We start from the raw sequence: 23,280 nt of genomic DNA on the forward strand, positions 1-23,280 counted from the left end.
AGGAGATCAGGGAATTATACACCCACTTCTGCCCCACACCGTAGCTTCAGAAGGCACAAGCTATACAGCTTTCATTCCAGCTGTCTTTGGAGGCAAACCAAAAGGTCAGCTGTCCCATTGCAATGCTCCGTATGAGCATATGAAAATCTGTGCAAATGGGAACATGCTCTTCAACTTCAGAAGTGGGGGAGCAAGAGAAAAGAAAGAAAACAACCATCACCACCCACCACCACCCAACCAACCAAAAAGCACAAAAAAAGAGAAGACCCTTCACCTTTATTGCTTTTTGTCTATCATTTTCATGGTCCAGGTTGTTATAACAATTTGTACAGTTGCAGTTATTGCAGAATTCACCATTTGCAAAACAATCGCAATACCTGAAACAAAAGATGCAGAAGGCATTTGAAAACATGATAATTACATTGTTGTTAATACTGATGGCAGTAGCAGAAGTTCCTAGTCTGGCAATATGCACATGCAACAATAAGGGTAAGGGCAGCCCTATGCTCAACTCCACGTGTACAAGTGGTATAAGCCTCATTGCAAGGCCTAAATCCTCTAGAGCAGCTCTAGCTGCAGTCTAAACATACAGGTGTAGCTCAAGGGTGTCTGTCTGAACTGATTCACATAGCTCAGAATCCCATAGCAGCAAGAGAAACTAATGAGACTTTTTTCTATGGTGACTCCTAGGTGGCTGACCCACATCTCACGGGCCATCCTGCCATAGCCACCTCGTAGTCAGTTCAAGTCAGCCTTCAGGAGCTCTCCTACAGCCGAAAAAAAGGCAAGCAATTGTAGTGCCAGTCAACAGGAAAGCTAATACACCGAAGAGACTTTTTTGTTTGTTTTGCCCATAAGCCATTTGCAGCGATGAACAGAGGCAGAGTTCGCCAAAACAGTGATGGAAGAATAGAAAAGGACTAACAAGCAGTGCACCTCATAGGCTTTGAAGCACAGGTAACTAGGGGAAAGGATCTGCATGGGGATAAAGCTGTAGTTAAAGAATTTTTAATGGGACAAGTATGTGAATAAAAAGCAGCAAAACATTGACAGGAACGCAAATCACATTGCCACACCTCTTAAGTACCTCTGCTACCTCCTACCAAAACCAGGATCCCACCACCCCACAGGCATGACGCATGATAGAACCACATTCATTCCCAGCTCAAACATGATTTTGGGCCATGACAAACTCTGGCAGGTTTTCAGTGCTTCCAGTACCACCTCCAGCTATAGCTGGTAGAAACTGCAGATCCTCTTAGCTGTTTTTCAGATCCTGCTGGGAGTGTGTGTTCATTTTTAAAAGCCTAAACCCCTTGCAAGACTGGCTTACTGTGGCTTGCCCTGGGAACACTAGATTAGGGTTGCCCTGGAGCCCATGACAACCCTCCATCTGGTCAACTTGCATTTTGGTGATTTTTAGCATCCTGAGTGGTTCCAGGGACAAGCTACAACCTGTAATAGCTGTCCTTTCTGTCCTATTTAAAATTCAGTAGTGGAACGGTCCTGGTCTCCAAAACAAACAGTGCTGGTATGAACCCAGAGGATCAGTGAGCAAATAACTTGTCCAAGTTCTTCTTTGAGGAATAGGCTATATGTCTACCTTCAACCTTCATTTGGGAAAAAGCAACTCCCGTTTCAGACAGGAAAAAGTTTTACTAATGAAAAGGCACATTTGCCAGAGTGAATTAGACATTTGCTCTGCACCAATGCCTAGCCACTTAAAGGTATAATTACAGCAACTCACAAGAAAAATTTGTTTCAAAATAGCATTCTGAAGGTGCAATGCATCACCAGCATTGCCATTGTTCTCCCAGAATTTCTAGAGCATTCAGGTGTCAAAGACTAAAATAAGTGGGAAAACTCTAAGCATCTAACATATTTTGGCACTATGAAATCAGTCACGTATTTTGTAAAAAGTCTGAAGAAACAGCTACCTGTTTGAGGCTAGGAAGGCACAGAACACACCTCCCCACACAGAGTGGCACGTGTCACATGAAAAGAAACCCAAGTTGAAAAGTTTAAACACACTTAACTTGGGTTCAGATACTGTTGCATCGCTTTCCCTTAGCACACCATTGATTTCCTCTTCATAGACAACGATTCAGGGAACCACAGGTAAATTTCAGTATCTCCTCTTGATATTGTCCCAGAAATGGGTAAACTGACTTTGCCTCAAGTTAAAAACCCCCACCATTTCCTCTTTTTAAAATGCTTTTATGTCAAATTGTTACAAAAACACTGAGTGGAAAAGCAAAATATCTCATGAGGATGAGCAAGACTCAGACCTATCAGTGAAGAAGCACTTGTTTATTCAATCATTTAAGAAAAGATGCACAGGCTATTTTTTCTAAATTACTTGATACAGCATGGCATTACTGATGCACTTCCAAGTATAGATGACCACCAATGATACCATGGGATGTCATCTTACTCACAACACCACCAGAACTTCATCTGCTGAGCAGAATTGGCTCCACCATGCACAAGGCTATGAGCTTAGAAATTTATAAAATGTTAGGGTGTATATAGCTCATTTGAATTGCAAAATAGCATAGGCACTGCATCATCTCCACCGATATCAACAGCAAGCTTAAATCAGCATCTAGATATAATATTTCTGACATAAGTAAAAACATTGTATTTTGATTCTTAGCATAAATTTGTGATGTCAAAAATAAGGCTTAAAACCAAAAAATCACCAACCAGAAAACCAAGCTGTACTTACAATTTCAAACATAAAGACTTAGTACAATTGCAGGGCTTCCTGGGGCGATTTGCAGATTCAGAAGAAATTATTCTGTGGGGGAGAAAAAAAGTGCATTTATATACACATTTATGAGTTTCTTCTTATTTTACTTTCAAGTAAGTGGCTCATGAACAAACTTCAAAAAAAGCATTATATTCCTCTTGCATTAGGTTTTTGGCTGACTGCGTTTAATACCTATTATATATAGTGCCTTTCCAGTATAGAAAAGCCTGGGTTATCTGCTGTAAATCTGGCTGTATGCCTAAAGTAGAAATGAGGCTTAAAGCTAAAGGAAGCACCATAACCAAAACCTGGAATCAGAAAACCTCTCCAGAACTCCCTACATGCAGAGGGACTAGATCCAACCAAAGTTCACACAACATGATTGTGCCTTTCCTTTTGTTCTATTTGGATTAAAAAAACCCCTCCGAAATAACAGGAAAGCAAGCCAAAACATGGCATTCAGTTTATAGATAAATTTTATATCAGACACAGGTTTTAACTGCTCTGAAAACTTGGGTTTTGTGTCACTAACCGCTTTTCATGAGATTCATTCCATCCCTATCCAGCAATTTCTGCACGTAATACCAGGGAGATTAAATCAAATCAATTTGTTTCAATAGCTGCATCTGGATTTGGGATTAGTTTGCAGCAACAAAAATCACCTCGGCATTTACAATTTCCAGCAAACAATAACACAAAAGGAGTGTGCAGAACAGCTAAGTCTGCTGGGTTGATGAAGGAAAAAAAAAACAAACACACAAACAAAACCACCAAAAAACAAACCACACCACACATGTTCGCCATTATTTTCATCCTTAAATGAAAAATACAGGGCTGAAAAAACCCAAAGCCTTCTATCAGGATCCATTTTGGGCTTTAGTTTAATTTTGCTCTTTGGCTAGATTTCTGCATGTGCTAAGCATCCTCCTCTTAAATCATCCAGCACCTCTTCCAAGCGATGTTAAAAAATACTTGAGGCCTATAGATCCCGGTGCGCATGCAAAATGAAGAATGAGCAACAGGGAGCTTTCAGGTCATCTTCCTGCTATACAAGTTCAAAAAACAGAAAGAAAAACATAGCTTTCATCAAGAGACTGGCTCAACTGTTAGACAGATCCACATGGTTTATTCAGAGATAATAACCACACCACAATATACTTGATTTTCTTGGAGAACACCCCAAACCAAACCCCAACACCTCAGCCCCCACCCTTCCTTATAATGGGAAGATGCTCATTCAGCAGGTCGTGCATTGTGTTTTGTTTTGTTTTTTTTTTTTTTTAAAATCTCTTTGCAAAACACTCACCCATTGAATGGTAGCCGTGCTTGGGACTGGATACTAGATGTCCCTGTAAAGCCAGTGTTGCTCGCTATAGATACATAGGATGATTGCTGTAGCTAGCAAAACAAAAAGGTTAATGTGTAACATAATCAAGAAATTAAAGTATCCACAAGAGGATTTATAGCTAGTCTTTTAATTAGCTTTCCAGATACTGTTATAAAAATAATACACTTGTAAGCACAGTCTTAGAAATTTGCAGAACTTAGACCAGTAACCTCCTGCCTCCAGACTTTGCAATAAAAGTTTACTTTAGATGATACTTTTGTTCTCTATTACAGTGTGCACAACCATACAGATAACACAGAAACTATACACATTAACATTCAGACCACAAACAGTTCCAGCTCCTAAACACATGCTCATTTCCCCACTTTTCCTAAGCAACCCTGCCCCCAATAGAGCAGGATCGCTTCCCACACAAATTACTTTAGTAGCTTCCTTAATATACAAGCCACTTATTACATAATTAAATAAATGCAAGTAAGGTGATTTACATTCTAACTTCACTGCAGACTTGGACCAACAGTTTGTTTTTCTCATAAAAAACAAATAAAACCTCCTAAGAACCTGCCAAACAACACTGGTTTTGGCTGCCTTCTTTTGGATTACCTACACATAGCCATTTTCTCCTGCTGGGACAGGTTCTGAAGACAGATTGGAACATTACAAGATACAGACCTACTGGGGCCGGCTCAAAGGGGACAGATTGTGTCTGGAACACAAAGCCTTTGAGAAGAGTTCCAACAAATGGTATTATTTACTTTAAGGTCAGATTTGTAGAAGTGGACTGGAAGGACATGGTATGAGTCTTTAGGGACAAACTGCAGCTGTGACAAAACCAAAAGGGAACCAGAAATGAGGCTGGTGCTAGTAATGTCATGAGCTAACATGAGCTGACAGACTGGCTGGTTGGCCTTCAGTAGAACATTTATTATCCTTTTCACTCTCAATGTTGGTCAGATCTTGGCAAAAAGTAAAAACCTAATCCCTAGACCTGGATTGGGGAGCAAGAATCTTTAACAGGCAGGTAGTTATATTCCACAACAGCAATATTTCCTTGTTTATCTCTGGATTAATGCCATACCTGTGTGACATACTGAGCTGGAAGGACTGCATAGCCAACGTTTCCTGTGCCAGGTGCTGGTGCCAGTACAGTGCCTGGCGGGAGGTTGGTGAGGTTGGGCTGTATCTGTGGCAGTGGAGTGGCTGGCATTATAAGTCTTTGTTGGGGCTGACTCGTAGTAACTATCTGGGAAGTTGGGTTGATTGGTTTGGGAACCACCTGGAAATAGAAGAGTTGTTTATGAAATCACTGCTTTGTTGATTCAGAACGCACTTTTATTAATAGAACAATTCATTATGGTGTTGAAAGCAGACTTTTTTCTCCATCCAAAGTCAGTCAGGAATACGCCTTTTACATTTAGCTCACCTGTTTCACAGTCTGTGCTGGCACTATGGGAACAGACATCCGCACTGGGGTTGCGTTCACCACCACTGGCTTTGCTGGTATCAGGAAACAATGTCACAGTAACACACATTATTCAAAGTCCACAGCTCAGTCTTCCAGACTTTCACATGCACATAACACAAAGATACTTAATACTGTAACTATGCACTGAGATTAACTGGCTGAACTCATGACACATAACACTTATGTCTAAATAACACCTTTGTAAACAGGTATTTGCACAAGAGTATGTTCACATGTCTCACAGCAATGGTTTAAAAACCAGGTTGGGTGCAGAGCTTCTCTGGACACCGGATTTCCCTTAGAAAGAGGAGAATACAAAAATCACAGCTCGGTTTGAAATCTTTTATTCCATCACAGCTCTAGAAAGCATGGACAGAAACAAGGAGAAACATTTGGTGCTTCTAAAGCATTTTACATGCAAGGATCTTCATGTTGCAGGAGTTTTGGCAATATGTTTGTGGGCTGCCCTGGCTTCACACTTTTCATACAGTGGATGCGAGACTTGACCTAAGTCAGCCACAAAGTTGGTAAACTAGGGAAAAGCAACCTAAGCTGCTCCAAGGATTCAGGCCCAACTACAGAGCCATTTGAGACAGAGAAGCATTTCCATGCAAAACTGGAGGTAACACTAGAATATGATACCTTTCAAAAATCTGTGCAAGTCTATCACAAAACCAAGTGTGTCTGGCAGTCTCGAAGGATCTGTTATGTACTCATTTTAAATTCTTACAAAACAAACAAGAAAACAAAACTAAACAAACCCAAAACAAAAAACCAAAATAACCTTATTTCAGACAATACATTAGTACCCATACTTACCCTGTTGAAGAGGCTGTGTATTTGTACTGGGATTTTGACTGGCCGATTGGGTTGAACTATTGGCTGTTGTGGCAGTAACAAGTCTGACATAATGAAACTTGCTTCCAGGTACCTGAATCTGCTGAACATTGGGTGCAGTTGCCAAGGGAATTATTGTCTTAAATTGAGATGCACCCACTCCGCCTACAGTAATGGTCTGTACTGCTGATTTCACAGCCTGTTAAGCCAAAACAGAGAGCACAAAGTTATTTGTACAAAGGCAAAAAAAGCATCAGCATGTTTATTCCTCAATTTGTTACTGAGCAACTCCTTAATCCATATGTATCCTCAAGAAGCCATGTTTTTGCTTTCAAAAGTAAAACAGATGTGAAGAGATTAAATGCCTCTCAATGGCTCAGAGCAAAGCACACTCACTTCCATTTTCAATGCTTTACACCAAACACCAGAGTAAACTAATATTTGCAGGAGTGGTTTGGTCCGCTTCCTCAGAGACAAAGTCTGCTGAGTAACACTTCAGTTGCCCACAGAGAACATTGCTTAGTTTGTATGCAAAAATTGAGCGATGAACAAACCTAGAAATATTCCTACTAATTTAAACATGGGGTAAGAACTCCTTGCAGAACTGTTCATGCTGGACTGTGGCATGATTTATCTCTGTGTGTACAGGTCCATGCTGTTAAGACTGTGATTAATATGCAGAATTCACTGTGCAACCCCTGACGAGGAAATGGAACAGAGTTCGTAAAGTGATAGCTGAAGACAAAAGAAAGGACAAGCTGAGAAAAGAAAGCAGCAAGAACAATGAAGAGTAGCAAAACAAATGTAATTAGAAAAAAAGCAAAAATGGGAAAGAAGGGGAATTCATCAGATCCGTGCTGCCTCACAGCTAGGGTAATGATACACCCAGAATTCGCAAGACTTCATCTTTCCAATTTCTCTCAAACTACAAAATGATAACAAGTAAATGTTTATTTTATTTATGCACATAAGTATATTTTTTTAATAATGGCCCCCTTTTCCAGCCTTGCTCATAACCTCAAATCTTTGTTTATCCCTTCTCTTTCTCCTGCCATCTAACTTCATTTGGAGCTCAGCTTTTTATTCTCAGTATCTTGATATTAAACATATAATTGTAATTAAGTTTTAGCATTAAATTTGGTTGATAGCATGATGTAACTATTTATTAGAACATTTTCCCAGCTCTCCAGCTTTCAGTAGCTACAGGGCTGCAATCTGAATTTGCATATATTTTACTAAAAATATAAATCCAGTCTTTTCAAGAAGGTGTTTTGTTGGTTTTTGTTTGTTTGTTTGTTTTTTAAGTACACTGAAACCTCAAAAACTCAGTTCAAAGTAAGCACTATCTGCAAGCACAGTCACAGCGCAAGTATTATCACAGGGAGACCAGCATGGACGAAGTTCCCTCTAGCACACAAATTAGTGGCTACCATCCAAGGACAACTGGGAAAAACATAAAATTCAAGTCACAGTTCTTCAAAGGGCATGTTCTTGAGCCCAGTGAAGAGACAGGTGAAACCCTGTGGTTTCAGACAGCTTTGGATCAGAACTGAATACATATAACACACAGGTATTTCTGTTTTGTCACTTACAGTGCTTCTAATAGACAACCTTTTAACAACTGTTTTAAAAAGACAACTTTGCCAGTTTCACTCTGAAGAAAAATAACCACACCTCAAATCACGTTAGCATCCGTGTGTTTGTATCATCATTCCAGTTATCACCTGTATCATTAAGATGAGACTGGCAAAATCTGTCCGAGTCTCTGGTCTTGTGCTGTACATGCAACTGCATCCATTCCCTACTATATCCACTCAGGTTACTTACACTCATACACAACCCCTTCATGTTTACCAAAACCAGGAATATATATTTTAAGACAGAAAAAGATTCATCTGATTACAAAAGAGGAATAAAACAAGAACTGCAGAGGTGTTTTGTGTTGTCATTTATTAATGCAAATCAGTTTATCAAAGCTATTGTGGAAAACCCTGATATTTTTCTAGAAGTGAGACAAAAAGAAATCAGTAATTTCTAATTCTGTAGGTCTCAGACCACAGTGTCTTGCTTATGTAGACCTCTACCACAAGAATACAAACTCCATTGTTGCAAACCTCAAATGCCTGGAAAGCAGCCCTACTCAGTGGCACAGAAACACTGGTAGAAGACACAGAACCACCCAAAGAACTCTTCCTCATATCAAAGGAAGCCTTTCAGATGACTTGGGAGATTCAACATACAGAGATGAGAACTATGGGGCTTTCCAGGTTGGAAAGCTGCTTTCTAACCACATGCCCTTGTACTCGCTTGCAATGGTTTGCACCTCTTGATTGCAGAAGCACATGCTCCTCAGGGCAACGCTTTTGCCAATTAAGCAAACACTACTACACATTGGGACTGACCACTGCCAATTTGCAGTTCAGCACTCCAGTTTCCTGCAAGTGATGAGACGAGATGGAGACACACTAGAAGACAAAGGAAAGTCAGGCTGTACCTGGGCAGTTGTGTGGTTGACTACGGGCTTCCCAGGGGAGGAGGGTGCTGACTGCTGCACTGTGAGGATCTGCTGTCCTAACGCTACATTCAGTGGGACGCCCACCGTCTTCTGGGGGGAGTTGGGAGGCTGCGAAGCCACTGACACCACTGTTAGCTGCTTGGCAAAACAAAGAAGCAGTTTAAATCTCTGCACAGCATAGAAGACCCTGTATATACGCATGTCCTTCCTCATGGAAGTACAGTTCTTCACAGGTAGAGTTCTTCCTGTGAACAAGGGTGCTGTATTTAATCACAAGTCACATGGGTCCAACCATGCAACAGCAGCACACAGACAAGTTTTTTAACAAGAATCTTCAAGGCATTGCTGGTTTCCAGCACTGGCAGACCCCTGCATAAAACTAGCACTACTTCTGGTTTTTGTTTCTTTTTTTTTTTTTTTTTCTTCTCTTTTGGTTGTTGTTGGTCAAGATGGATTTTCTGAACAACAGCTTTATAATTGGCACCATGACTATTTCATGATAAACACAAGGTTTTAAAGGAGGGCTGTGAAAAGGAAAAAAGTATCTCATTTTATGCTATTGATTCAGGCAAAGTATAAGAACATCAGTATTTTCAATCTGTTTTCCACATTCCTGTAGGCGTACAGGTTTCTGACTGCATTTCTGCAAAGTGCAGTGCTTGAATACTCTATTCTATATATCCACACCCATTCCAAGGTTGTTTCTTACTTTTCTTTCTAAACTTTCTTCTTTATGTTTTAAGAAAACTACCAATTTTTAAAATAATTTGCTTTAAAAAGATACTTAGAATTGCTTGTCTACAGTTATTTCAAGATGTAACCCTAAGGAGTCTTTTCACCTCCCACTCGCTGTTAATTTTTATTCTAGTTTTTTTTTGTTTGGTTTTTTTTTTTTTTACTTCCTCCCCATGTTGCTTCCTTCACTAATAATTCTCAAACAAGTCTTTAACTTCATTTGTATAATATTACATAGCTAAAGCACAGCCAGACTAAGAAAGTGTTCAGTCTTATGCTAGTTTTTATAAACAATATTTTGCGTGCATTATGCATCTTGGTTCCACACGTGTACTCATTCTTTCTCCAGCAATATTCCTCTTATTAAGACGATTTTAAAAAATAAAATAAAAGCATTACTATGACACTCATCCATAATGCAGCTTACGGTGGATGGGTTACCTTTTCTATATATTGCCCACCTGTTCCAGTCTCCAGCTCTGTACTTGCTAAGGACCACTGCAAATCTCATTTACTTCAGGCATGATTAGAGAAGACCGAATTATATAAGCACTAGCAGACAATGGTCAGTAAGTGCTAACCTATTAACATCACTGAGGTCTCCTCTTAAACAGTTTGTTGATTTTTGTAAAAAGGCATAAAAAAATACTGTTTGAGTGGTTGGCTAAGAGAGAACAGCTGCTGTCAGAATGGATGCTTGGGGAATGGCAAGAACTGGCAGGAATAGGAAATGAATGCAGTAATGCTTACTTATTTAAAACAACAGTAAAGAAGCCAACTGCAAAAAAGTCAAGCTTAGGCCATTACCACAGAGTATCATGATGCACAATGGAGACTCTAGAGCAGTTGGACCATAAAGAGCTTGTAGCAAAGACAGAGCTCCATTCAGATCACTGTGCATGAGGGATAGAGTGCTGCAGCCAGAACCAGGTACTTACTTTATTAGGGGATTTGAGTGGAGAGATAGCTATTTTATTCGGTGTCTGTTGTGTTGTGGTACTCAAAGATGATCCAATTACTCCACTGTCAGAAATAGTTATTGTCTTTGGTGGTGTTCCTGGAGTGGACTGTGAAAGAACTCTACCTATAAACAACGAAGATATCATCAGCTCAAATTATCCCTGTTCACATTAACTTTTAAAGCAAACTTTTCTCTGCGTATCACGCAATCAATCCCTACTTCTGATTGTATTACCTAGTAGGAAGGACATCAGCATTCTTTTAGATTAAGCAAAGGAGAAAATAATTTTCACTTTTGCAAATGAAAAGATATTCACTTGGGCTTAAAAAACCTGAAATGTACATTAAGTTTTCTGTGACATTCAGCTGAAAAACTCTTTAAAGCCAGCGTAGCATCCTGAGGCATGCAGATCTTCAAAATACCTGCCTAGTGCACGAACCCCCAGCCAGCTGGCAGCTTCCTAGGAACTCCCTGGGCTGCTGCCAAGGCCCAGAGAAACTGGGCATCTGTGAGGGGCTGCTTCCTGCTAAAACCCCAGCCGGTAGAAACAAGCTGCCTTACAGTGATCAAAAGATGCTTCATCTCTCTACACTCAACTCTTTTTATTCTTCTCTTTGTGCTTATGTTTATTTTCACTGCCCAACAGAATATATGACACTCCTGTGAAAATAAGGATGGTGGTGTAACACTACAAACTCTCTGCTTTTACAATGGCAAAAAAGGTTGAACATCAAAACAAGCAACTCCAAATCATTAAATCAGTCTCAGGAATATTGCAAAACTTTCAGAGTGGAAAATGTCTTTTTGTTTGTTTGTGGTTTGTTTTGTGTTTGTTTGGTTTTTGGTTTTTTTTTTTTTTTTTTTTTTTAAGACTTGTTTGTTTGTTTGTTTCCTTTTTTCTTCATACTTGAGTTTCTTTCCAAAGGGTATTTGAGCACTGAGCTTTCCTCTGCTGTGCTTTGGCTCAAACTCACGTCTGTGATAGCCTCTCTGTCACCCATTCTCTTGTACTTCATTTATCAAAATAAGAAATGAACAGCAGCGTAACTTTTCCATCCCAAACCAGCAAGTGATAGGACAACTAAATTAACTGGAACCAACAGGAAAAAGCATCATACTTGTGGAAAGGTGCCTTCTTCCAAGGTTTACGTGCTCTAAAATAATCTTTGCTTTTGTGAAGCCCAAGTAGCAGCATACATAGTTGCCAGAAGCTGCTAAGGCCACACACAACCTGAAAAATGTCAGAGTCTGTAGGAATTTTACCATCTACAGAATTTAGTGTTTCAAGTTTGTTTTTTCCTGGTGACAGCTTTCCCTTTCCCATTACATCGCCCTCTGCATCCCTTGGCATCAGCTTCCGAAACAGAAAAAGGGTGCTTATATTGACAAGTCTTTCAAATTTACAACTTCCACCTCAGTCTGCAGATATTCCCAAGCAACTGAAAACATAAAACCACACATACAAAATCAAAACACAACATGCAAATGTTGCACCTTCCCTAAGTGATGCCAGCTCTCAAAGATGACAAGCTGTGCTGGCTGTTTGGGGTGGTGAGAGGAAAGGCAGTTGTTTGAGAAAGAGGAAAACTGGGGAGTGGAATGGGAAATCCCCATTTCACCAGGAACGCACACAGGATTTCAGGGGGCAGGCAAGTCTGACAACTCGAGGAAAAGATTATGTTTCAGTGATGTATGATTCACTTGTATCTGTCACAGTTTTGAATACAGGAGACAACTGCATTCCTTTAAAGCCAGCTTAAGTCCCAGTTCTTGTAATGGCTTAAATTCATTTAAATATGTGGAACAGATTTTAGGCCTACTTGGATTGGTCAATCTGGAAACAGTTGAAGACATCCTTCAAGCTCTGAAGGTGATTCTGGCTTCCTACATTTGTCCTTTCGAGAAAATTTACATGGCTCAGATGTTACTTGCATACACGCAATGATGTATCAAGTGACACATCAGTCCCACTGCTGTAATAAACTGCAGGGTTTTTTTGTTCTGGGTTTTGTTGTTGGTGCTGCTTGTTTTTAAATGGCACAAAGTTTTATTTTCTAAAGAGACAAACCATTCCTTCTTAGACTCTTCCGCGATGCTTATGTTTGAAGCAGGTGAACAACTTAACAGCAACAACACAGCTTTATTCACTTTTCTCACTCAAACCTTTTTCCTGTTATTTTCATGTATTACATTTAAGTCCAGCCATAACCAGATTAAACTAATACAAGAGTATGTGTCTCCTTTACCTGCTCTGTATTTACATAAGGTATCTACAAATACCTTCTGTTTATGAAGTAGCCTTTTCTCTGGCTATGAGGTATTTTTTTCTCCTCCCCAAAATCCAAAAAGTAAAAGCAATTTACAGAAAAAGCAAAACAATCATATGCTACAATCATAAAGATAATTCTAAATGAGCAAAGTGTAAGTGTACCAATCACTGCATTTATCTGCTTCTACCTACCAAATTATCTGCTGACGTTTTTTCAATTGCTTGAGGTACTTCAACAGAAACTACAGTAGAATCATGGAGACAGAAAAATTTCTGCAATCGCTATCTCTTTGAACACCCTTTAAAAATGGTAAAGCAAAACAAGTCAGAGAAGTACAACCTGCAATGACTGGTGACACTTGAGTGGTCTGTCCTGTAACAGCTTTGCTATTGATCGGTTTTGCAAAGATCAGCTTGGTGATGACTGGGCCAGAAGTTGGGGTTCGAGTCTTCTTTGCAATCTGAAAGATGGAGGGGAAAAAGATCTAAAGTTACTTTAGCACTTTGGATCTAAAATATTGTATTGTTAAGTATATCTAGAAAAAAAGAACAATACCTGCACACAAAATTAGAAGAATAATTGTCTATTTCACATTTCACCTCCATTTCTCCCTATGGAGAGCTAGGATGTCAGGGAATACATCGCCTTGGCTTATTAAATTACCGGGTATAGTGCTTATAGAACTTGGTCAGAAACTGCTTATCCAGAATTCACTCAGCATAAGTAAGTTTGCTTAGCACAACTTCTGCAATTTGTAAACCTTTGAACTATCTGCTTCATTAAGTAAAAAAGGCCTCAGAGTCTTCAAGCTAGAAGATAAAGGGAATTTCTGCCCTGGAGATAAGGATCAGAACAGTGTCTAACAGAACAATGTCTTGCCTGTTAACCAGAACTTATTTTCTCCAATTGCAGGTGCAAAACAGAAACCGAAGGTCAGAACTTTTGACAGCCAGCCTGACAAAAGTGAAGAGATCAATGAAGAACAGGGAGACACCAGAGACTGACTTTGCAATTGGCCCAGAGTGACACATGACGGGTGAAGGCTGGGATTATGAGAGTGTAATTTCTTTTCTGCTGAAGGTCCCTCTTCAGGAGGCATACAGCTCGAGCTGCTCTATGCCGTACTTTTAGTAGAATTTCTGAAATCCATGCCCAAATCTCTGCTGTGGGATACCTAGTGAAAAGTAACTTCACCAACAGAGGATATCATTCATGCCACTTCAGAGAACCAACCACTAAAGCAGAATAGCCCTTACAGGTTTTACTAAGGTATTTCTCTATGCAAACATATCTGATCTTCATGATGCTGAAGTTATTTCTTATATGCAATTTGTCTATATAAAAATGTTAAATACACAAGTCTCAATATTTGAAGCTTTAAAACAAGTTGTTTCCTTTTCAGACAGGACAAAACTTGTTTGAGCAGTTTAAATATGAAAACCACTGCTCTGAAACATTTCTTGACCTGTTCTGACATAGCAGCACACTTATCCTGCAAATGGGGAAGCAGCCTTCTGCAACAGTTCTCAAAAAGTACGTGGATCATCAGTCCCTGAAAGTTTTGAGTACTCACTAGCCAAGAAGAAATCAGTTGGCTACATCCAGGTATAAGTGGCTCTTTTTTTCCTTCCATGCTCCAGTCTCCTGAAGTACAGCTGGACCAGAAGCATTTATGTGCAATTCAATGAGACAGATCACTTCAACTTGCAATCTTTATAGTCTTCAGTCTTAAACAATACTTCTTCCCCTTTTCCACACTGACAAAAGTTAGCTACCAGATGCATTTATCCTAATAGCTTCCATACACCAGCATCCAGCTGGCCAGTCGTTCAGTTAAGAAGCCTACTTCCTTCACAGACTATTTTAACCCCTTGACTACAGAGGTTGCCTGCAGATGGGGACTACCACTAGGAGCTTCCCTGAGATGACATATGTGAAGGCCAAGCACTCAAGGCTTTACTGAAGCCCTTACACTGATGCACCCCACAGGCCAGGCCCGTACTGCCTCCCCCACACACATGCATCCAGCCGCAGCCCGCGGGCACCAGTCTCTGACTCCACCAGTATCACAGTGGCATGACATGAGCATCCATGTAGAGAGCCATCTCTCAAAGGTGCACAACTACCTTTGTTACTCAAGTAGCTAACTGGAGAAGTCTCACAGACATGCAAAGATACAGAGATGACAGCTACTTTTAACAGCCTGAGAAAGTTGCGAGTGTTTAAATGAAGCAATTGAGCAGGCTGGATGTTGTGGTTTCCTACACAAAATCCTATTTATAAAATTTGCTGACTGAAAACACCTCCTCTACAGTAGAAAAATGCCAAAACATTCAAAATATTCAGTAGCATATCACAAATTCACCAGCCATCCTGCAAAGAGCAGGCGTGAGGCTGTTTTGGCTCCCAGTAGCACACTCCTGGCATAGCTGGGGGCACTGGAGCTCCCCATGCACTGGCTCTGGAGCCCTGTGGAAAGCAAACACTGTCTCTGCACATCTGAGCTGTGTCCAGGCCAGGGAAGCCAGTAGCCAGCAGCTCCAACAACAGGCAGCACCAGAAAACAGACTTAATGTAAAGGAACCCATGTGCAGCTCTATGGTTACAATATGGGTGTTTACCAGAAGAAACCTCTGCCTCAGGCCATCGGCAGGTAAAGGTGGTTTGCACAAATATATTGCACCCAGGCTACATTAGCTGCTTTTAGATGGCATGCAATATTCAAGGCTTAAAATGAAACAAGGAAAAAAAAAGCAGCCATTTTTTGGTAGATGTGAGTTTTTGTGAAAAAGGAAGTTTCATTCACAGGACAGTTTACTAATTTAACATAAAGCCATTTTACCATTTCAAGGATTCAGTTTTCTTAGTACATACACAACTGACAGATGAGCAGGCAGTTTATCAGGTATTGATGGTGTTGTTTTTTTTTTTTTTTTTTTTTGGTAAATTTACACACAGTTTTAAGTTCTGATAAATTCCCAACATTTAATTTAATGGATTTGAGATTTCTGTTCTGCTGAAATTAATCTTATCCTGCCATCAGGCATTATGTTAACTCAACTGCTATTGCTTCCACGCTCTGAAGCAAGGGCAAAGTCTGGCTGAGAATGTGATCAACATCCAGCAGGAACAACTAGTTCCGGACAACAGTTGTTTCCCAGTTAACAGTCATTAAATGACCTATATGAATACCTGTAAAAATCCTAGCCACCTGTTAACATGAAGTAAAAAAAAAAAAAAAAATAAAAATCAAAATCCCAAACCAGTACCTAATCAAGACCAGTGGCCCTGCTTCCCTCAGAATCAACTTACAATATCCTCCCTCAGATAAATTCTCACCTGCTTTCTGAGTGAGCTGTTTGTCTACAAAGAAGGTCTAACAGTCTAACAAGCCACTGAATCCCCTCAGGATTTAGAAAACATGGCAAAAACCCAAGGTGGTTGGTTATAGGTGAGGAACAGCCCTCAGCCCCTCAGCACTCCTGCCCTTACTTGCTGCCAAGAAGCCTTTCTGAGGTTTTTGCCACTGGAGCCAACAACCCCAGCAGCCTGCAGGAGCTTTCTAAGCATCAGTGGGAAACTCACTGGCCGTTGCAGTAGAAACTGGAGAAGCCAGAGGAAATTATCAAGATGACAGACTGCCCCTTTGATGCTTCAGACCAAATTCTCTCGAGCCTTCTGCCATTGCCTGTACTAATCACAAGGAGCTTCACATTATTCCTCTGCCTCTGAAAGCTAAGCATGCTCTCTGCAAGTAACTTTGAATTAGACTGCAAAAATATTTCCTGGGGCAATGAGCTCTTCCAGAATAAAAATATATTTAGAAGCACACACCGACCTTCTTTCCCCTACAGAAGAAAACACATCTATTTGCAATAGTCCTTATTTAAAGGGTCAGTTTGTGTCTTGCTAAGCACTCTCCACTAAACCAGATGAAGTAGAAAGTTTCTATGGCCAGACTTGCTTTTCAGCTGTCGAACTGTGTTCTGTTCATACAGAAAAAGGCACACGCATACCTGGCATTTACTGCTGATTGAATACACACAGTCAGCTACCACAGAGAAACTAACGTACTATAAAATCCACTCCCTAAATGACTTCATGAGAGCTTGTCCATGTAGGCACACCCTATGTAATTTATATCTGCCATAATATGAAAAATCATGGACTCTAGAAATAGAAGAGAAGCAGCAGCATATTTCAAAGAAACTGAAGAAACTGAGCTAGGAACAGGAGTTTGCTCTGAGGTTAGGGAGTGCACAAGGTCACTTTTCCAATAAGACAAAACCACAATGATGGCTTAGCAGTTGTCTCAACATAGCAGCAGTGATGCTATGGACACGTAGATTTAACTGCTGAAACATGAAGCCAGTTACCACATCAAGATACAGTCAAGTTTGACTAGGCTAGTGACAGCAATGGCGATAGGTCTTGATATCTGGTTGAGAGTCATCTGCAAGGCTAAACTCCTGCTTAACACACTTGGACTAAGTAGTACACCAGCAAGCACATCCCTGTTTTTAAGCCTGTATGCAGGCAGGAGCCACAGGCTGAAAGCAGATGCATTTGTCCAGTAATTTTTTCCACACATCCAGAGCAGTTATTTCAAAAGAAATCAGGACAAGCTGCCAAGGATTATAGTAAGAGAGACAGTAATAAACCTCTTGATATAGATGAAGCCAAGGTCATGCCACATTTTACACGTCACAGCCTCATACCTCTAAAATTGTAACGAAGAGAGTGAGCCAGATTCCAAGGAACATTTTGCTCAACTCTATTACTTATGCCTTTTCTCAAGTGCTGAGATGTCAAATGTTCCAGTTAGATTGCAGCAAGGCTAAATGAGTTTCTCTAATGATCTGCAAAGCCCCTACAACAGTGACAATGTAAGGAGAACTGAAGAGAGCTCTTTGTCTTCTAAGGCTAATTTTTACCAGTTTGATTTTCAGCACCAAACCAAACTGCTCTGCTGCCTTGCATCTGAAATACCTGATTCACAAAGGCAGAAGAAGTAAGTTACACAAGATCTTTAGGAGGCAGGGAGCCATTCACAGCTTCTGTTTCTGCTCACTGAAAGGTTAAGAGGTTCATTCGGGATGACGGGGAAAATGCATGACTTAATTTTCTAAGCTAGAGACTCCAGGTATGGGTTACGTCCCCCGTCATTCATGACAGGGTAGACCATTAATCTCCTGTCTAGCTTCATATATCCCTCTGATACTTTAGTAATTTCTTACAAGGCAAAGCACTGTCTGGGAAGTGCTAATGTAATCATCCTCCCTGCAGTATCAGGTATCTGTAACGAAATGAAAAGTGCCTTCTTGCTTTTAATTTCTACTTCCTCCTTTCCTTATAGGAAAAAAAGGAATGTCAGATGTTAACAAACCAATATGTTTTGCAAATGGAAGCAAAGAGACCACAATAAAGTGAATTTAAACTGCAACTAACTAAACCTACAAATGGATGTGAAACCATTTGTAATGGCCTGTATTAAGGAACATCTAGAATTCCTAGTGACAAACAGCAGAGGGCAATCACCAAGTCACTGTATTTCAGTCACTGACAGCACAGGCCATCTCATGTAAGCACATCAGAGCTAAGTCATATTCTCTTCAGCTTCCTGTATCTGCTACTTGTGAGTAACTGAAGCCAAGTAACAGGAACCAATCCACTCTTAAAAGCTTCCATGCTGAGTTTGAGCAGAGGCTTTTTTGAAAGCTGTAATGACAACTGTACCATTAATTATCAATGCAAGTCACTTAAGAAAATTGACATGTTTCAAATTGTCATTACTAAATATGTTCTCTACAGGTATGATGTAGCAACAAAAAAGGAGAAAGCAGAAATTGGTGAAGGGATTATCTGCTGCTTTAAAACAAACCATCTTGAGAGTTGCTCACATTCGCTTGCCATAGGGAACTTACCATTCAGCTCATAACATAAAAGTTTGTAAACTTCATGTGCAGCAAATCAGTTTTTAGAGTTTAACTTCTCATTTCATTTAGACTGCAAAATACATATTTTTCCATCATAACTTGCACTGAGTTCTACTTTTCCTTCACTCGCATGAGGTAACAAAGTTACGTATAGTTCTGCCATACATCAGATGTAAGTCAGAACCTTTTGGTCATAACCAAGTCTTTTCAATACATTTTCAGATCCCAGCTGATTTTGGTTTCAAATATCTCAAGATCCATGCTAGAGTTCAGCAACAGGACCTTGAAGTGTCCAGCTTACAATAGCATCTAGTCTATCACTGTTAACAAGCTTAACTAGATTTGAAGCAGACAACATACAACATTTGAAAAAGAACAGAAAGGTATAGGTTTTTTTCAGAGAGTTTACTTAAACTAAATTTATGAGGCAGAAGGTACCCTTTCATAAAGGAGTAAAGCAGCATACACTTTGAATAAAGAAACAACAGGCATAGAGAGTTCAATTCAGTCTTCCTGAAAGCATGTAGATTTTTTTTTAATATAAAATTAAAATAATGGGAAAATTCTCTTCAATTTACTGAATTTTAATAGCTCACTTTCCCTGAGGCAAAACCTAAGTTTCTAAACAATAGATAGAGGTAAAGGGCATCAAATGGCAAATGCATTCACAGATTAAAGCATGGGCTAAGAGCAGCACTGTATTTTTTTAATGCAAGGAACAAACACAAAGGTTGAAAGCAACTGTGTGTCAGTCAGTGAAGGAAAAGCACAACAGTTGCAGCAACAAAATTATTTTAAGAGGTTTGTTTCATCAGCATAACTCACATTACCTGTACTGTTTTTAATTGCTGGCTCTGCAAAACAGAAGGCTGGGCCGCAGTGTTTATTAGCTGACTTCCTTGTGTCAAAGCTGAGACACCAACAACAGGTTTCACTTCCGACCGACTTCCAATAACAACTTTGATCTGCTGGCCTTGTACCTTGGAGTCTCCACCTTGGGCTTGGGACGTGGCCTTCTGTGCCTGTGGGAGTTGGCTGTGGGGTAATGCTAAAACAATGGGTTGGCCAGACTTGCCCAAAGTTGTTAAAATTAGTTTTTGTCCATCTGGTTTAATACCCTGATTGCCTATTTTAAGATCGGTGGTCTTGTTCAGAATAATTTGATTGGCTGATATAGTGACGGGGGTCTGAGCACCAAGTTTATGGAGGCCACTTGGAAAGGTAGGCTTTGCTACTGCATTTGAATCAGTTTTTGGGGTTGTGGTGTTCACCGTTGTGTCGCCTGAGTGATTGCTGGGTCCAGTAACTGATTCTGTGGTGACCACGGCTGTAGTTGTAGCTGAGGAGTCACTGGTGGAGCTTATGTTCACTATTTCTTCCAGTTCTGTTTCCATGGGAATAGAATCTCCTATTGGTGATGACACAATAACCGCCTCAATGCTGTCGTCTTCCACCAGAGTTATACCGGTGTCCATTATTTCCTCAGGGAGCAAGCTGTTGACTTCTGCTGAAACCACTTCCATTTTGGCAGTGATGACTGGAACAGGTACTGCAATAATATTTTAAACAGTTATTGGCTTCCAGAAAACAAATTTTGTAAAGTTTTGTGAATAATACTACCAAAGAAGAAAATAAAGTAGCAGAATTTTTTAAGCCAAAAGAGACTGTGCATGCACAGGCAGGATATAATGGAAAAAAAAAAAAGGTAGCAAAACATAACAAATCATGGTGAATTTGCTCTCAGTAAGAATTTATATCAAATCTCTTCAACATCATCCGCTGAAGTCAAATCAAGGCACTGACTTACTGTGGGTTACCAGTCCACTCTTGATAACACAGTACAGTTAATGAACTAAGACATGGGCACCTTGTTAACACATCTTTAAGCTTACTGAAATATACAGCAAAAGTTAAAACGCTTTAAAAATCCAACAGATGATAATGGCATCTGTCAACATTGACTAGTAGGTTCTCTTGCCTCAAGAGACTTGCTATCCATACCAGACAGAACAGGGGTTTGTTCTGCCAAACCCTTATTTTAGAAATCCCAGAAAAACAAATAGCTGCCTAGTGTTGGGCTTTATCAACCCCAGAAGCTCAATCACCAGCCCAGCACCAAGCCAAAGCCCAGCCCTTCCATGACAAGCAGATAATTTCTCTATGCTGGCAGCGAAAAGAGCAGCTCAATATTTTCCCTCAACACTCACATGAAAATGTAATGCCCAAATTCATGATCAATTTGAAACATGTTCTAAACACAAAACAAAGAACACCCCATCTGAAAGAAAACAGATTTGTTTTTAATCTAACTAGTAAGAGTGACTGATTTATATATAAATACTACACCAAGATTCAAAGCTGGAGTCACTTCCCACTTGAGAAACCTTAAAGGCATTGCTGTAAATGGTCTCACCTACCGTTCCTACTAAAACTGTACCCCTGTCAGAGGCTGAAAACACACCGGCTTCATAAGGCTTTTTCTCCACTTGCTGACCACATCAGCACGCTTGGGCACTGCACAGGCAAGCACGCTGCACAACTATGTGTACACACTCTTGAGTACTCATGATAAGGCTCGAGAGAACAGGATCCTCAGAAATTCAGTCTCCTACTTGCTAGAAAAAAAGAACTGAGCTATTACTAAACAACATTCATAATCAAGGAACCATGCCAAATGCTGAGGTGCCACTGATTCCTCCAGAGTCATTGTGGTTCTGTTCTGCACAGCACCTAACCACAGAACAGCTGCATTTCACCCACAAGGCAGAAGGATGGGGGGAAAAAAAAAAACCCTGCTATGATCTACCTAGTTTCAATGCTGAGCTCAGGAGGCTGCGCTGAAGCAGTCCATGGCCTACCTAATCGTGAAGGATGCCATCCCAAGTACAAGCCATACCAAATTGCTGTGATATTCAAGAAGCCCAGGCTGTGAAAGAACTTGTTCAGATGACCGATGGTGAAACTCGCACACAGCTCCCTTATTGGTCGGCATTTAAAGGTACAATGTTATCTGATGTCACCGCCAGAAATACCTCCTTTGGAAAGCATTTCTCCCAAAGTAATGCCAGTACAGCTTGCAGTGATGCCAGCCCTGGTAACTAGCACTAGACAAAACAGCTTACTCCTAAGGACACATTAGTAACAGTATCACATTGCTGTCTAAAAGGCAAATCGATGAACTGCATACAAGATCATACAAAAACAGGAATAGGAAAAAGAGATCACTTCAGCATATGTTAAAGACAATGACTCTCCTCCTGAGTTGTGTTGCTTTCATTGTCTCCTCATCAGCCTAAATAAGCTTGTGTCTTAGATCTTACAACTCTGAACTATTTTGGACAAAAGAGCCCCATCACCTCATTCTATACTGACAAGCATAAGGCGCTTGGATCCACCTTGGATCCGCCTAGGGTCAACCTCAATTCAAATAATGACTGCTTCCATATTTGAAAAGAAGGGAATTATCTAAATCAGACGGTGAAAAACCTATCAGATTCAGTAATCACTAGTAATTTTCAACTACTTCATTTTGGTTTGTATTTGAATGTGTTACTCCTTAACAGAAAGATCATTCTTAGCATCTTTTAACAGTATGACCATAAAGCATTTACATATATATATCAACAGTTACACAGTCCAATAGCTGTTTTCTTCATTCTCGCAATTTGGTTATGTTACAAAGCAGTAAACTCTTATTAAATACCAATATCTAGTTGAAAAGGTATTATATTTATATTAAAATGCACAGAGTTGGGATTTCAGCATTCTGATATCGAACAAACCACTTGTAAGTCAGAATGCAGAAGAAAAATAAATACATTATGTCAAGTCTGGAATCAGAAAGTAACAAGCCGAAAGAAAATAAATATTACGCATGGTTACTGGATTAACAGCTTCTGGCCATCACATTTGAATATTTTAGAGTTATTACGTCCCATCATTTCACAGTTGGCTTCCATCAAAGTACTCAGGCTAGTGTAATCAAGAATAGCAAGAAAAGAACCACAACACAACCCACTTGTTCTGTTTCTTCATTGCTTCTTGGATATGACTGAAATAGATACATGAAATGTAATGATTAAAATCTCACTCTAGCTATATGAGAGGCTGCCGTCGTCTAAGGTAGCTTCCACTTCCCAGTTAAATACCCACTAGGTATTTAGGCAGGATTTCTCAACAGTCCAGCTGTTTATTTTTTTTTTCTAATGCTTTTATACCAAAAACGCAGTTTTCATTTTTCCACCTCCTCTACTAAAATGATTTCCAACAGTTACAGGCACACCAACCTCTCTTAAGATTCTAACAGCTTTAAGATCTTCAAGATACAGAATTATTATAACTATTCCAAAAAAACCAAACCAAAACAAACACCTTGAAAGTCTCCTTTGCTTCAGCAGCTATGCTTAGCCACTTGACAATACAAGAGCTGTACCTACAGTAGCCCCCAAAAATGCATCACTG

The 23,280-nt window shown here is 40.0% G+C and overlaps 1 protein-coding gene across 5 annotated transcripts in view; it reads right to left on the reverse strand.

The window, feature by feature from the left end:
* LIN54 (lin-54 DREAM MuvB core complex component) overlaps positions 1 to 23,280 on the reverse strand; it is a 40,988-nt gene that overhangs the window by 4,452 nt on the left and 13,256 nt on the right. For 3 of the 5 annotated variants that reach the window (XM_065836214.2, XM_065836215.2, XM_071807950.1), the window contains exons 2-11: positions 19,650 to 20,368; positions 13,223 to 13,343; positions 10,591 to 10,736; positions 8,897 to 9,055; positions 6,385 to 6,601; positions 5,524 to 5,597; positions 5,179 to 5,376; positions 4,059 to 4,150; positions 2,729 to 2,800; positions 275 to 377 (exon numbers count right to left, since the gene is read on the reverse strand). In XM_065836214.2, coding sequence (XP_065692286.1) covers positions 275 to 377; positions 2,729 to 2,800; positions 4,059 to 4,150; positions 5,179 to 5,376; positions 5,524 to 5,597; positions 6,385 to 6,601; positions 8,897 to 9,055; positions 10,591 to 10,736; positions 13,223 to 13,343; positions 19,650 to 20,342 — 1,875 coding nt within the window. In that variant the 5' untranslated portion in view covers positions 20,343 to 20,368. The remainder of the gene's footprint in view (positions 1 to 274; positions 378 to 2,728; positions 2,801 to 4,058; positions 4,151 to 5,178; positions 5,377 to 5,523; positions 5,598 to 6,384; positions 6,602 to 8,896; positions 9,056 to 10,590; positions 10,737 to 13,222; positions 13,344 to 19,649; positions 20,369 to 23,280) is intronic. The other 2 variants (XM_065836216.2, XM_065836217.2) reach the window with 2 other exon arrangements.

The sequence above is a fragment of the Patagioenas fasciata genome, chromosome 4 (genome assembly GCF_037038585.1).
Source record: "Patagioenas fasciata isolate bPatFas1 chromosome 4, bPatFas1.hap1, whole genome shotgun sequence".
NCBI classification, from domain to species: domain Eukaryota; kingdom Metazoa; phylum Chordata; class Aves; order Columbiformes; family Columbidae; genus Patagioenas; species Patagioenas fasciata.